Source organism: Larus michahellis, chromosome 8 (assembly GCF_964199755.1).
Source record: "Larus michahellis chromosome 8, bLarMic1.1, whole genome shotgun sequence".
NCBI classification, from domain to species: domain Eukaryota; kingdom Metazoa; phylum Chordata; class Aves; order Charadriiformes; family Laridae; genus Larus; species Larus michahellis.
Genome location: NC_133903.1, coordinates 10,169,931 through 10,186,481, shown reverse-complemented (window position 1 = coordinate 10,186,481; position 16,551 = coordinate 10,169,931). Strand labels below are relative to the sequence as shown.

At 42.2% G+C, this 16,551-nt stretch overlaps 1 protein-coding gene across 4 annotated transcripts in view; it reads left to right on the top strand.

The window, feature by feature from the left end:
* XYLT1 (xylosyltransferase 1) overlaps positions 1-16,551 on the top strand; it is a 206,463-nt gene that overhangs the window by 166,827 nt on the left and 23,085 nt on the right. For all 4 annotated transcript variants that reach the window (XM_074597976.1, XM_074597975.1, XM_074597977.1 and 1 more), the window contains 4 exons: positions 6,087-6,303; positions 8,382-8,558; positions 10,911-11,173; positions 15,374-15,569. In XM_074597976.1, coding sequence (XP_074454077.1) covers positions 6,087-6,303; positions 8,382-8,558; positions 10,911-11,173; positions 15,374-15,569 — 853 coding nt within the window. The remainder of the gene's footprint in view (positions 1-6,086; positions 6,304-8,381; positions 8,559-10,910; positions 11,174-15,373; positions 15,570-16,551) is intronic.

The following is a 16,551-nucleotide window of genomic DNA, read 5'->3' as shown; positions in this document are numbered from 1 at the left end:
AACAATTGTGGTAACATGGACCATCAGAAATCCTTCCAGTAGAGCTGCTTGGTCTCATGATGACTTGCAGCGCAGCTCCTAGAGACCCACAGAAATGGCAGGGACAAATCCACTTAACTGCATCTCTCAGTGCTGGCTTATTTTCCATGGCCGTGTCACTGGTGTTTTCTCCTCTGAATGCCATCCCTGTCCTCCCAAGGTCGGAGCCCATGCTGTCCTCACCGAGGGGCAGCTGGTGATCCCGCGGTGCGGGGCTGTCCGTCCGTCCGTGCACACACTCACCATGCTCTGCTCTCACCTCGCCTGGTGCCCCCCTCTCCTGTAGGGCGTATGGAGATATAAGTGACAAACACTAATCATACTTTAAAAGTAAGATTTCCATATGTTCTTTGTTAACTTCCGAGCATTTAGCATAGTGGGCGGAGCTACTAAAAGCATTTCAATTTGTGTGCTTGCTTACAGCTTTGGCTTTTGCATGTGAAATAAGCCCAATCTCGCTATAACAAATCCAGTCAAGAGAGAAATTCTTTATGATATTGTTGATATTTGTGCATTGGCATTAAAGTTTAGGGGATTATTAGGATAGTATTGTGTTTATAATATTTTCTTCAGAGTAAGCGAATTAAAGAAAGATAAGAATTCTGCTTTTGACCTCATAACGTTTGCATTCAGGATGCCGCAGTTTAAACATATTGGAAAGCAGGTTACAGTTTTTATTTCTCCCTCTCTTTTCTTCCATTGTTTTTATCTATACTGAGGCTTTTTGTAGCCTTTTGAAACAGCAGGAATTGTGCATTCTGCATTTTCTGCATGCTCCCTGTCATACCAGGAGGAAATCTTCCTCATCTTGACAGACTAAGTAGGTGCTATTTCTTTTTGACATTGTTCCCCTTTTCAAGCTTCAACTCCGTTTTGGGGGTGGGGGAGTAGCCCTCAAGGCTTTCGGCCCGACAAAAGGAGGTCTTGTTAAACATACTGCCCTGATTCTAAAGATCCTGTCTTTAAAAAAACAGATGTTTATCTGGTACAATATAGACATAGTGCTTAAATAGCCAATTGTTAATTATTTCAGTTTTTTTAAATACTGTGTAACCCTTCATAGAATAGAGATACTGATGGAAACGGAGTGAAGTCAGGGTTGTATCGCAGTCAATTGGAAATTCATTGCAAACTCAGTGGAGGCTGGGATTGCTGGCCTGCAGCAGGCAGGGAATGAAACTGCTCTGTGCAGGTTTGGGTTTTATGAACTTGCTTATTACAAAGAATTATTCAGTGAGTGGTTTATGGAGATATATTGTAGCCTAGAGATTGCTCACAAATTACTTGTTGCAACTGTTACACTCAGGATTGTCAAATTACTGTTCTGTGCTTTCTACTTGGTCACCTAAATTGCCAGTTATTGTTTTATGCTTCCCGACTGATTGACTCCGGTAAGTGTTTCCAAGGTGCTGTGCAAATACTGCCGGCAAGAACCTCTTGTATTTTTCAGCCATAAAAATATTTACTTGACTCTTCCCACCAAATTGGCTGACTTCTTCAAATTTTTGTCTAAAGAGAGTTAAAAGAGGAGCAGATAGAGTCAAAGCAATGCGCAGAGTTTGTTCACATACATTAAGGAGAACATGGATGTGGAGCTAGTGGAGCTCCAAGTTCTGCAGATCCTTGCTTTGACGTTGACACTCGACTTGTGATGAACTGTTTCACTGATGTATCGTTAACTTTTATTCGCAGTCCTTATTCTTGTGTAGTGACTAGTGATGATGAGGTCCCAGTAGGTGCACCTGCTTAACAGAGAAATGTTGATAAGAGGCAAGAGGCCAGAAACAGGAGACATTTAGGAAGAAACCTTTTCATCTTAAAAAAAAAAAAATTCTTTCCAGACAAAAACCTTTTAGTGATGAAGCCTCTGATGCTTAAGAAAGTTTTATTCGTTCGTAGACTTTGTAAAACAGAAAAGAGCAAACTTTCACACTTATATACTGCAAAAGTGTGAGCATTCAGGAGCAGGGCTCTCAGAGTTGCTGTGGTATGCACTGTCACTTGGAGAAAACTATGCAAAAGGGTGATATTTGATTGTGTTATTTTTTCTAATATTAGATAACTGCTACAGTATTTATTAGTAGTTAAAACTAAGAGGAAACCTAAGAAGAGCTGAGCTATGTGTTTATATACGTGTTGTAGGAGTGTGTGCTAAACATCTTAGAAATGCTTTGTGTTATACAATCCCAGAGTCTCATCTGAAATGCATTTATAAATATTTAAATACACTACAAAGTAAGAGGAGTTCCCTAAGCTGGATTGCAGTCATGAGCTGTCTGGACAGTTGACTATCTATACTCAGTGTGACAGACCATGTGCAGGCAGTAGGTTTTTTTAACAAAGTATAAAAATAACCATCCGAACCATGTAAACCCCGAGGCTGCATTCCCGCATAGTCAGGGCACAAGCGGCACCTTTCACGCCTGTAGGTGCCTGATTGCTGAGCTCAGGTGGCAAGACGCATTCATCTTATCCTATGCCTGCTGCTTACTTGCAAGGGTAATCCTGGCTCCTCAAAATTGGAGACTGTTTAGGAAGACTTAGAATTGATTAAGGGTAAGCATAAAATGTCTTAGGAGGAGTGTTCTATGAAATAAGGTAAAATGGCATGCTTTTTCTTAACCCTAGTGTTATTTTATTTTCTCCTGGTTGACTCTTTTCTTATCATTGTTATTTTCCCCCTGTTGTTTGTCTTAGATCAGGAGAAAGGTCAAGTGTCTTTATCTGATGGCCATCTCCATTGTATTTGGCTAACCATACCCTGGTGCGCTTGTATGTCATTGTCCTGGCAAGTACCTTTGCAGTTGTCAGAGGTGTGCCGGTCTCACCTGAAGTTCAGGGTGCCAGGAAGCACCTGAATTTTTCCACACTGACTAAGATTAATGAAATGTTTTTTCTAATCCATTTTTTTTTCTATTTTAATGTGGGAGTTATTTGCTAGGTGTCCTGTAAAACCGAAGAGAGGGAAAAAAAATCACCTCTTTTTGCACTTCATTGCTTGGCATGCCTTCATAAAATGCACTGTTTTGGTATTACATTGAGCATAACCAGAAACTAATGAAATACAGCATTAGACTAGAAACAAGTCAGTAGGGTCATGCTTTTGCCCTCCATCTTCTTACCTTTCTTTTCAGAGATGGCTGCTGCAAGCATTGTTGGAAGGCTAGTCAAGAATCTTTATGAACTGTTTGTAGTGTTTGAGGGTTTGTGATTTCTTGAAAAGGCCTCTATGGCATACAAATAGCACATTTCCCTTTCCCTCAGGCAATATCCAATATGCTTAGTGTAGGTTCTTGCCTCCCTGAGTGCCAAAATCACCATTACTGGAGTAGCTAGGAGCATCAGTCATCCTAGAAGAGAGTCTGGAGGGAAAAAAAAAAGCCTCATCCACCTATTTCACTTTGGTTGCAGTTCAGTTCTCTGTGTGCCAGCAGGACAGCCTGGGCTTGCTGGGGCGACCCACTGCCTCCTCAGGCAGGATCATTTAGCTTCTAGCAGATCGAAAATGTACTTGGTCCCCCTGGCTCCCAAGAAACATAAACGAATAGCAAGCAATTGCCCAATGGAGATCTGTGTCTTCAAAGCCCCTTGTGTATATTATTGCTTCATAGATAAAAGGAAATTATTTCCTATGCTAATGCGTTATTCCGTTTAGGTGTAATGAGCGTGTGTGAAGCAGGCCCGGTAAGGGTGAGCCTTCTGAGAAATGCCTGCTTCCTAGTCGGTCATTATTGGTTTTTAAAACCTGATGTGATGTTTCTAGGAAGGTTTCAAGAGGCATTAGCAAAAGGGTCATCTCTTCACAGGTCTCCAAAGGCCTTGCTGCTCTTCAGTTGGGCTACGCTGCCTTGCTGGAGGATGAATCGTACGAAAGTACATTTAGTTTTTTCTGATAATATTGTACAGGATTTTAGAACTGAGGTTTGTTGTGAAAACACTCATGGTCCCAAGAATTGTCGTATTTCACTCTATATGCCAAGATTTGCTTGTCCAAGCCATTAGCTAAAAAAAGTCATACAGTTGTGAATGTATACAAAAAAGGAGCCTGTCAAGTATTTTGAAATATGTGAAGCTGTGAGCCTAGATTTGCTGGGACCTTCTCATCTTGAGTGTGATTATACTCTTCTGTCGCCAATTTCCGACAATAAAGCTGAAGTTGTATAACTGACCTTTCTCATAGTAGTTAACTGTAAGCCCTAGCATGTAATATAGGCTGAGGGAGTTTGTAAGTAAAAGGGTTTTTGAAATGGTCAGGTGTTTTTTTTAGTTTGTGGGTTTCTATTGCAGTCAAAGAAACTTCTATTTGAAAATGAGAATAAAGGGTGATAAATTGGTAGAGGTATAAGTTGAAAGAAATGATTTCATGGAAAAGAACTTTTCGTTCCCATTTAAATATGGTCGATAAAATTCTATTATTTTCTTAAAATAATTAACTCAAATGAGCATTTAGTTTTGAGGGAAATAAATAAATGACCAAACTTTCAGGCACATTAATATTTGATTTGGAGATAACTGCATAAATATTGAATTTGAAGATTACATTCCAGAGTACTGCATTAAAATTGCAAGGCTTTTCTATTATCCTTCATAATGGAACATGAAATTAGAAACTTGTTCATGGAAAGAAAAATTTCTCCACTCTCATCTACACATTTTCTGCACTGTTGTGTTAACAGAGGAGCTGCTCTTCTCATACTGTGAGAAGAGACGTAGCTATCAGTAGGACGTAGACCCTGAAGTCATTTACGGTCCTTTTGAAAATTAATATGCACCATTTCATAATTGCATCTCAGTTCTTTGATTGGTAGAGAACAAAACTTTAACCAGGGAGTTAGCCTACGGGGTTAACCCTCACATTTCCAGATGCAGGAGTCCAGAAAGCTTCCATAGTGTTCCTTAACTTCTATTTCTTTTTCCCTTCCTTCAGTTGCATGTGTTTGAGGACCACTAAAATATCTTCTTGACCTCCTAATCCTAAAAAAATTTCTAAGAACCCTGCTGTAGCTCTGTGTTGTTCAGGAAGGAAACACAGGTCTTGCGGTGTCCTCCCCACTGCAGGCACTGCAGGTCTTGTTAGCCTGTAGCTCTTACCTCCAGGGAGATCTGTGGTCTTGTGCATATTAGTTATTATGGTGGTCTGGTTAGCTAGCATTTATTATTGCTCAGAATATGTGGGATGCGTTCAACACAGCAACTCACTGTATTAACAGTGCTCAGCCCCCCTTGCGAAGGCGTGTGCTAATTCATGGCTGCCCTGCTTCCCTTTCTGGGAAATAATTCTGAAAATGGAATCACAAGTAGAAACCTGGATCAGTCAGTCTCAAAACCTGTGTGGGCATCCAGTCCAAAGTGTTTTCAAACATGGATTTATTTTTCCAACTCTTTTTTTTTCTTCTTATATTGGCCTCAAATAAGTCATTTCCATAACTTTACAGTTCTGCAGTTGCACCTCTTATTCATGGTTCAGCAATAACAAAACATTGTTCCCCATAGACTTGAAAATGGAGCAAACATACTCATTCTACAGCAAAGAGCAACGCAATTGTATTTCTTCCCAGTTAACTATACCCCAACAGAAAAATTTGTGGAAAAATAACATTGGAGAAAATTGGTCATTTTACCCTTATGTACGGTTTGCTGTTTTTCAAAACCTGTGCGTTTGTTTAGAGACAGAAGCGTATGACACAGATTGTGTTTAGTTCCTCTAGTTATGGTTCTTCTGCAGTGGTTTATTAAGAGTTAATGAACGGGTTTCATTATGGGTTTTCATGCCATACAGCTCTGTAACGTGCACAGTTCTGTCTTAGGACAGCAGAAGGTGTAAATGATGTTTAAAAGCAATCTGTTCATCTTTGCCCCTATAACTCAATGTACAAATGATTAATCATTTATTAAACCTCTCTACATTATTTACAAGTAAAACAGAAATATAAACAAGTGACCTTTTTATCCTTTTTTGTTTTAGAAAGTAGCTTCTTTATTTATAGAGCTAGCGATGATAAAAAAATACCAATTACCTTTTAATGACTGCTTTTGTATTCCCTCAGATTTATCAGAAAACAAGGACTGGATCGGCTTTTCCTGGAATGCGATACCCACATGTGGCGTCTGGGGGACCGGAGGATCCCAGAAGGAATCGCAGTTGATGGGGGGTCAGACTGGTTTCTCCTGAACAGGAAGTTTGTGGAGTATGTCACTTTTTCTAATGATGATCTGGTAACAAAGATGAAGAGATTTTACTCTTACACCTTGCTTCCTGCTGAGGTATGTGAATTCAAAGCAATCCCTCTCTGTTCAAAACTCCAATGTTTGTGCTTGTCCCCAAGATCACCAAAGTCAGAGGGGCTTTTGCCTGATTTCAGTGGGCTTTGGATCGTTCCAGAGTGGGTAATGAGAATTTTACTTGCATGATGAGTGAGTCCTTTAGTGTTTGAAGTACTTTTGCAGTTGTTTAGTTGCTTTGTTTGTTTGTGGGACGTTTTTGCAAGGAGTGGCTTTGTTTTATGCTTTTAAGCCTATTAATCTATTACTGAACAACCAAAAATCCAGTTGCCCTTTGCTTGCAAATTGTTACTCTACAAAGCCTTTGAAGGCTATTAGAGATGGCGAATTGTCTTCATAAGTAGCTTTCCTCACTATTATCCATCCCTTTTCTTTAAAAATAAAAACCCTGCAAACAAAGGTTTATTGTTCTGTTCAAAACTCAGCTAGAAGGCATAGTCACAAATCATTTAGATCATTCAGGAATCGCTCTGGCTACAAGCGATGCAGAAGGGGAGTGCGCAGTAGGATGGGTTTTCGTCTAGCATGCGGCAGTGTGTCAGGGAGATGTGTGTTACCGGCAAATAGAGCACGGAGCCTGGCAGGTTGTCAGGCAGGTACATTGCTGCCCTGACTTGTCAGGCTCTGCTCCCAGGGGATGTAGATGCAGCCATCCCAAGGACGACCTGATGACCGTCTTTAAAACGATAACTTCCTTCCTCGCTAGTGGTCCCTGAACATTTTGAGGGATTGATGAGACCGCTCTTGCAAGTCTAGGCTTATTAGCTTGCAGTGGAGCACAGCGATTGTCATCTTTTGATAGGGGTTTATTATTCCACACACATGTTGAATAATCTTGCTTTAATCCCATTTCTGTTAAAAATCACCTTTTCTCTCAACTCTGATAACCTTTTCATCCATTATCTAGGAGAAATTTCTGTATCATTATAAAAGGACACAGGGCAATGGGTAATTGGGTAGGGTTTTTTTTTTCCTCTCGCTTGAATGAGAATGGATGCCTTTATGGGTTTAACCAAACAGTTCAAGCATAAAATCCATATTCACTGGGCTGTCATTTAACATTAAAAAGGGTAGGGGGATTGTTTGGGGGCCAGCCATGCTAATGTTATGCTGGTTATTTATAGGTCTTACTATTGCTGATTTTAAAGAGAAGTCACTGCTCCAAAAATCGTCTCTTACAGAGCTAAATTCGATCATATTCCACAGCTTCTTTCTACAAGGTTTTCTTTGCAAGATACACAGCTGGTTTCTTAAAATCACCCTGCCTTCACTGACCTGTTAACCTGCTATATCAGTCCCCATTACACATGATTTATATAATAGCTGATATTATGATGATATAATTAGGATAGCCCAATAGGAATTCCTTGCTGCCTTGAGTCAGCAAATAAAGACGTATGATTTCAGATGTAATTGCAGGAGGCAGAATGTCCTTCTGGTGCCTGGGGTGAACTATATGTTTCAGAGCAAGGCCATTCAACTACCAGTGCATTTTAGAGACACACACAGAAGAGCTGTCTGAGACTCTATTTTTTTCATAGTAACCAGGGTGATGATGAAGGTTTGAGAATTGTCTTAGGAAACAACTTGAGATATATCATTAACACATTGCTCAGGAAAATAGCCCTAAATCTGTTAGACCAGAGAGTAACTTACAGAAGAGAAATAATGGAAATTTCTTAGAATTGCTCTTACGGCTGAAATAAAAATAAAATAATTGCTGGCACTGGTACCTTCCCTGTGGTCCTTTGGCCTTCCAGTGCTCAAAGCTGGTCGTTGCAGAAGTGCAATTATTCTGTGCCAGGTTATCGTAGCAGGGCCTCAACTGTATGTTATTGCACTTTGGCTGGGTCTGTAGAGTGTTGTGATTTTTTCATGCTCTATGGAATGCATAGTTGTAGAGTGCTTTTCATATATGGTAGAACAACAGAGCTTGTTAATTCTCTCATTTTGAAAGAAAATAAGTCACTTGCATTAGGTTCAGGCCCATGGGCTGAAGTCAAGGAGAAAACTGAAGTCTGAGGAGCTGAATGTACTGATCTGCTCTGTCTTTCTTGCAGTCCTTCTTTCACACTGTTCTGGAAAATAGCCCGTACTGTGACTCCATGGTGGACAACAACTTGCGCATCACGAACTGGAACCGTAAACTCGGTTGCAAGTGTCAGTACAAGCACATTGTTGACTGGTGTGGCTGTTCGCCTAATGACTTCAAACCAGCAGACTTCCACAGATTCCAGGTAACTGAAGTGGTGTCTTCTCTGATACTTGCAAAGTCAGCTCTTCCCTTTCTGCTGGGGTGTGGAGAGCCACCTGGCTGCATGGCAGCAGCAAAGAGTGGGAAGAGAAGCTTTTACCCCCTCAAGCAAGGTGGAGAAAGAGGTATGAGGAAGCTCCGCTCTTGATTGCAGGAGAATGAAAGGTTGCTTCTCCTTTGTTTTGGCCCCTGAGACTTACTACTGCATGATAAGGTCACAAAGCAGCTCTTTGGACTGCTTGGCATTGGTAGATCTGCTGTGCTAGAATGGAGGGAAGCTTGACACATCTCTCACTGTACCAATATTAGTTTGTAACTCTTGTGAATTTATTGCAAAGGGTTTTTTCCAAAGTTTCAGCTCAGGGCTTTCATGATTTCATGAAGCTCCTGGCTTTCATTGTTAAGCAGTGTTTTTCATAGTTGAAAAAAATTTAAAAGTTGACTGGAGTGCCTGCTAGAGGCTAACATAGCACAAGGAAAATCAGGTTTTGTGATTATATTCACCAACATTGTTATGTTTAAGTTTATCTTATGGTTTTGGGGGCCAGAGTCATGTGGTTTCAATCACCCAGGCTTAGCAGGACTGCCTTAAAAAGTTTAATCGGTTCCTTTGTGATACAGTTTCCTCAAGGCAGACATGAGAGCAAATCCTTGTGCTCAAGGGTGCACTCAGTCTCAAGACTGTATCTGGCCTGTGTATCTTGTATTAAGAATGAACAACCGCTTGTTTCAAGGTCACCAGATTTGCAATTCCATCCCTGCAGCTCCTCGGGGTTTCCTGCATAAAGCGTGTTTGTTCAGGCTTTGTGTGGGACGGGGAATGTGTTACCCTACAGCACAAAAATGATGACTGCTCCAAAACAGAGATCTTTATTGTAATGTGCTGCCTACCAGGCACGGTTGAAGTCAGTGACACAGGCACTCACAAAAAGAGCAAATGAGACATTATCTAAGAGGGGCTCTACTGCCCCAAACACCAATCCCAGATAAGTCTCCAGGACAGAATAAATGGCAAGTCTTAAAAAACGCCTGCTGGTCTGCAGAGGCTGACCTGCCACAGGCTGGGAAAACAACCCACAACGGCATTTCAGAAAACAATCAGGTAAACTGATCTGCAAAGTTCGAAATTAGAATAGGATGTAAAGGCAACTTCTGACACTTGCCTGGTGAGAGAACCCCTCTGATGAACACACGGCACCAGAAGACTTGCTCATGGCTCCCACGGAGGCACAAAGCAAGCTGCAGAAGAGGACATCAGAGAGCCCACAGCATGCACCATCTCAGAGTGAAACTGAGCATCCTCAAAAGAATTTTTCAACCATCTGGGGCACTTTTGAACTCCTTGGCATCTCAGAACCCATGCTCAAATACAAGCAAGGCAAAATAAAGGCTTTTTAAAAGCTAATGGTAGTTGAATAACATATACACTGGTAGTATACCCAAGATTGTGTTAAGTGCAGAGCAAAAAATCTGTGTGGGAGCAGTCAGAAGCTGAGAAACCTCAGCAACAGATGGCACCTCTCACAGAGTCCTCTTACCACCTTGTAGCAGCAAATCCATACACGCAAAATGCTGCTCGGCCTCTTCTGAGCCCCTGTGCCACAGGACGCTTTGCTCCCTGCCTGACTGCTAATAATACGTGCCGGTGCTAACGCGGGGGTTCAGAGAGCATTCCCCACCCCTCCGGCACAAGGAGCCTTCCAGAGCAAGGCAGGGGAGGTGGCTGTCAGTATGAAGGGATTGGCACACCTACAATTTTCTTGTAATTATGTAGTTTTCACCTGAATCTTAACAACACTGTTGCAGATGGGTGATTTGGATCACTTAAAGAACCACTTTCAAAGGTGTTAGCAAAGTAGTTCTAATATGATGTTGTAAAAGTGCGACTTAATAAAGTTCAATGGCAAGGTTCATTCTATTAATTACTGCATGGAAAAACATACAAAGAAAAATTGAGTTACACTTGAGTTAGAATGATTCATAGACAGACCAGGGATGCAAAGGGTAAGGGTGGCCTTCTGTTGAGTCATGAGGTTCAGAATGGATCCCTTTGCTTTCTAAACTCCTTCTCAGAGAGGAGTTTAGGTGCAGCTGGATCCAGACTTGGTCACAGACTTTGTCAACAGTTTACGTCTAAAGAACATAAAGGTTAAGGGGTCGAGCGCATCCATCACACGCTCTTAATGACAAATGGTCACAAAGGTACCTTCTAAGTCACCTTTGCCCATGGGGAGAACCAGTCCATGTCCTCAACTCCAACCCATTGCTTAGGACAAAGTGTCATGGCTGAAAATGGCAACTCACTCCAGTGTCTTTTCCTTTTGTATCACTACAGCAGACTGCCAGGCCAACTTTCTTTGCCCGCAAATTTGAAGCTGTAGTGAATCAAGAGATAATTGGCCAGTTGGACTACTACTTGTATGGCAACTACCCCTCTGGCACTCCGGGCCTCCGGTCCTACTGGGAGAATGTGTACGATGAGCCTGACGGCGTGCACACCCTCAGCGACGTTGCCCTCACCATGTACCATGCGTTCTCCCGCCTGGGCCTGCGGAGAGCCGAGACTTCATTCCATGCTGCCGGAGATAACAGCTGCCGGTTAGTCTGAGTCTGTCTTTCTTTTTCTGGGTGTTTCAGGGGACACAGACTGGGCTGCCGAGTGCTGGCAGAGGTTCGTCTGCTTGGCTGTGCTGGCTGGAGCATACCATCACAAACAGGGCCAGGCTGCTGCAAGTGCACAGCACTTACTTCCAGGAGTATTTATGCCCATAATAAAGCATTGGTTATTCAGGCTTGACATTTTGTGACCTGTTTGCTGAACTTTTAAGGAGCTCCTCTCCAGCCTGATGAAGACTGACAGGATCCAGTTGGGCAGTGCCACCCCCACTGCTGCGTTTTCTTGATTAATTTCAGCAAGTGTATTATACCCGCGGCTCCTAAACCCTCCGTGTGATTGCAGCAGAGGTCGTGTTCGCTTCTATAATGCTTACCTAAAGCAGAGGACAGGATTTCAGAATTAATCTGGACAAAGGCAGGTTAATGGTCCTTGCTGGTTTGTTCCCCTGGGTGCATACATGAGTACAGAGATCTACTTGCTTGAGCTTGGTTTGCCTGCTTGGTACAGCTGTCTGTGCCAAACGTGTTGCAACTGGTGGAATTTATTAGCATCAAATAAATAAAATGTATGTCTGTATAAATATACATATATACACAGAGCAAATAAAGGTCCTTATTCTTTAAAGGGAAACCCCCTTGTATTCAAGATTCCTTTTTCACCAATAAGCATAGCAAAGAAGAATTCAGTCTAAAAGGCATTTGAAGGAAGAATTCCTGGAGTTAGACTTGCATAGAAAAGGCTCCCTTCACAGTAGATGTTTGCTGCATGCAAACACATCTGAAACTGTTTACGTTGAAAGCAGAGAGGGTTCGTCTTTTAAAGTCTTACTTTACAGTCTCTTAATTCCTTTTTCAGAATGTATTTTTTGAACCCTGCCTTTTTTTATCCTAATAGAAAACACATACAGCCTAAGTCAGCAAATACTGAAGACACTCCATGTGCTTTGACGGATGGACTTTGCCCCTCTTGTGTTCTCGAGAGGGAACCGAATGCGCCTTGACCTTCCCACTTAGTCATGGAAGTGCTGAGCAATGTCCCATTTAGAAAGATGTGGCAGTAAGTGATCCAGATTCCTATTACAGCTTTGCCAGTAAAGGTTACCGGTGCAAAGCAATAAAAGATCAATAACAATTAGATAGAAATAATCACTAGTAGCATGCCTTCCTTATATAAAATAAAGGCAAACCTAAAGGAGTCATTTGTCCTGCAGAGTGAAGTCAGCAGGAGCATGGGAGCTATGTATAACCAGTACTGAAATAATTTGACATTACTTTTGTGCTTATTAATTTTGCCAGTGTTCTGATGATGATTTATATCAATTACCAGTTTCATTTCTGGGGAGCTTTTCGTTGCACAGGAACTCAAGGTGCTTTTCAAGCTTGCTCAGATTATAGATAGGGAAACCGTGTCACCCACAGCTGATTGCAGCTGTCTCCGGGATAAAGCACGGCTCCTTCACCGAGGGCTGGAGCCTCACGAAACAGTGCAGGGAGGAACTGCAAACAGTGATACGGAGTGGAGGCTCCATTTTCATACCTACCTGAGCCCCCTCAAAACACTATGAGTCAGCGTCCAATTTAAGCCACAAAAAGGTGGATAATCCTCAGGTTTATGATTCACATCTCTTCTCTCTTGATACTATGTTGTCGTTCTAGGTGTATGCATATATACTCTTCCTCTTTCCCTCTTGTGATTTTGCATGTCCCTAATGTGGCAATGTCAGGGATATATTTGGGCTGAGCACCTGGACAGTATTCTCTTTGCTGTTAGGGCTAACAGCAGCATGAAGTTAGCTGATATTGCAGTCACCACCCGAGCTCATTTCACACCGCTGCAGGCACTGCGAGGAAAGCCTCTACGGCTTCAGATCACATTTGGAGTCAATCCCATGCTGCCACCCGCAGCAGCCCAGGAGACTTTTATAAGAGAAGCTGCCTCGCACAATTCCCTAACAAGGGCTAGCTCACACCCTCAGAAAGTTGTGCCTCCTGCAGACTGCTCTGGCACCAAATTAGATTGCATATCAGCATCTTCAGTGGAAGCAACCTTAATGTGTGATTGAGATTTAATTTATTTCTCTCCATCTCTAGGCTTTTTTGCTCACTGCTGCCAAGAGACAATTTACTCAGACTATTTCAAGGATATTGTAAATATTTGCTGCTGCATATGTATAAAACAGGAGGCCTTAGTGCCGAGGACAGAAGTCAGATTGTTGCTGGTATTGGCTGCGTAGCTTTGCTGTGTTTTTGCTCAGTCCATCAGTGCTGGCCCTGTTTGTACCCCGTCTTGTTACATTTATTTCCCAAGCTCTAAAGACTTCCTTCTGGTTGTTGCTGGTTTCATGTAATGGAAGGTCCTTCTTGGTTGGCTCTTCATAGTGCTTATGTCTTCAGATGTAATAACTAGTGTGAGGACTCAGACTTGTCTGACTTGACTGGGAAGGTGTGATACCGGTTGGTTTTAAATGTGTTGCAAACGCGCTCGTTTCACAGTTATGTCAGTTCTGTAAAGTAGCAAAATATTTGATTTCAGAGCTATGAACAACGTGTTTTTAATTATTTATGCATCCATACGTACACATACACATATCATTACGGAAGTTTCTGAGACTATAGCAGACAATTGAGCATAAATTTTAATTATTTGAAACCAATATTTTTAATGTCTGTACAATGTCTCTGCAATGTCTCTAAAATCCAAACTAACCAAAGGCTTCCAAATCTCCCAGCAAGAGGCTTTTCCTGTTTGTTTGACCTTTTTTCAGTTTATTTTTAACTATGAGTAAAAAATACGTGGCAAAAGCAACCTCAAGTCTTTAAGGAATGTGAAGTTTGTTTCCTAAAATAAAGGAGACCTAAAATGGGGTTGGGATCCTGGTGTCCTTTGCTGCAGTGCTCCCCTACAGCGCTCTGCCCTTGGAGAGTGGGTTTGGGATCAGATTTATAAGTGGGGAATCACAGAATCATTCAGGTTGGAAAAGACCCTTGGTATCATCGAGTCCAACCATCAACTCCACTCTACAAAGTTCTCCCTTACACCATATCCCCTAACACCACATCTAAACAACTCTTAAACACATTCAGGGATGGTGACTCCACCACCTCCCTGGGCAGCCTATTCCAGTGTCTGACCACTCTTTCTGTGAAGAATTTTTTCCTAATGTCCAGCCTAAACCTACCCTGCTGCAGCTTGAACCCATTCCCTCTTGTTCTATGCTAATTACCTGTGAGAAGAGACCAGCACCAACCTCTCTACAATGTCCTTTCAAGTAGTTGTAGAGAGTGATGAGGTCTCCCCTCAGCCTCCTCTTCCTCAAACAGTCCCAGCTCCTTCAACCGCTCCTTATTCTCCAGGCCCTTCACCAGCTTCGTTGCCCTCCTCTGCACTCGCTCCAGCACCTCGATATCTCTCTCGTATTGAGGTGCCCAAAACTGGACACAATACTCAAAGTGTGGCCTCACCAGTGCTGAGTAAAGGGGGACAATCACCTCCCTCCTTCTGCTGGTCACACTATTTCTAATACAAGCCAGGATGGCATTGGCTTTCTTGGCCACCTGGGCACACTGCTGGCTCATGTTCAGCCGCTTGTCCATTAGAACCCCCAGGTCCTTTTCTGCCAGGCAGCTCTCCAGCCACACTTGCATCAGCTCTGCGGTGCCCGGCCTCGCAGCACCCTCTGCTGTCCCCAGCCTGCTGCTGTCCCACAGCCAGCCAGCGAGACACTGCCATTGCCAGGCATCTGTAGGGACTAACTTTGCTGAAGGCACAAGAAAGGTGACCACCTGATTTGGAGCAACAGACACCTTTCTTGAACGTAATTTATCCTAGCAAACAGTGCTGCAGCCTAAACAACGTATAGCTCTGGGTGGCACTTCTTACCCAGAAGAGGTAGTAAGGGAGGGGAGTTTTCTGGCACGAAGAGGTATCTCCTAAAGAGCTTAGAGCTGTGAATGTGTTCCAAATGGAGCATATATTCTTAGTAACATTTTTTATGTTTCAGGGTAAATGGAACAGCCTAAGAATATTTGATAATGAGTCACGAACACATTTGAAATCTCTTAATGTACAGTGGTGAATTTTCTAGTTGAAATGAATGCTTCTTAAGCTGTTAGCTCCAAGTAAATGGAGATTTCATGTCTCTCTTGTGTAACTGATGAGCGTGTGCATGTGCTGTTTTACAGATACTACCCCATGGGCCATCCAGTTTCCGTCCACCTTTACTTCCTTGCTGACCGTTTCCAAGGCTTCCTAATCAGACACCATGCAACCAATCTGGCTGTCAGTAAACTGGAAACTTTGGAAACCTGGGTGATGCCAAAGAAAGTCTTTAAGATTGCAAGTCCACCAAGTGATTTTGGAAGGCTGCAGTTCTCAGAGGTAAGTATTCGTAGCCACCCATGAACAATGTCATGAGCCTCTGGAGAGATGGCGTACTAATTCAGCAGCCTTTGGAAATTGTATTTCCAGGTAATTATTAGGTGAGAGTGGCTCTCCAGTGTAACGTAAATCCTCTTTATTAAAGGAGATACAGTTGCCCATTCAGATCTGTGGTCAGCCCTCACTTCGTATGTTACTCTGAATGTCCTCATTCCTTCTTGTTTTAAGGACAAACTGAAGGCATTAACTGTTGTAAAAGGGGTGTAGTAACTTAAAAGTTTTGTGATTGTGATTTTTGTGAGTGCTGTGAGAGATACCTGGGAAAAATGCCATGTTTCTGCAGCTCCAGATGTGACCGGGAATGTGGTAAGCATTCCTCTCAAGACTACACTGAAAAAAACCTCATAAAGTTAGTGATAGTCAGACACCAGTGCCACATGTGAGCAGAATATTGAAGTCGTAACACAAAAGAGAAAATTATCACAGCAGTGGCTGAGATTTCCCACAAATCCTGTTATTTCTTCTAGGAACTTGTCTCAGGGTCTGACTTAGAGCGTAAAAAATGTACCCTAAAATATATCAGGAGACTTGACCGCTAATGGAACCCGACATCTGTGTTCTGTTTTAAAGATATAACTGTCTGAGCAGTTAATTTCATGATTTTTCTTGTTAAGCCACAAATTTCAATTAAGGTATAAAATTGATTGAACAAATGTGTTCCAGTCATTATGGCCAAGTTCATAAATTACCATCTTCTTGGGCAATTAAGGAATGCCTAGGTAGGATTCAGTGTTTTGGTGTGCGTGGCAAATCCATGACACTAATGTGCCATTAAGGAGATGGATGGAAAGCGTGTTTCATTTATCAATGTGTCTGATGGTAGGCTTGCCATTTCATGCAGTGATAAATGGTCATACAGGCTTTAATTCTTGTGATTTGTAGGAGTATTTCTGCTGTTTATTTGGCACTTTTAATCTCACTT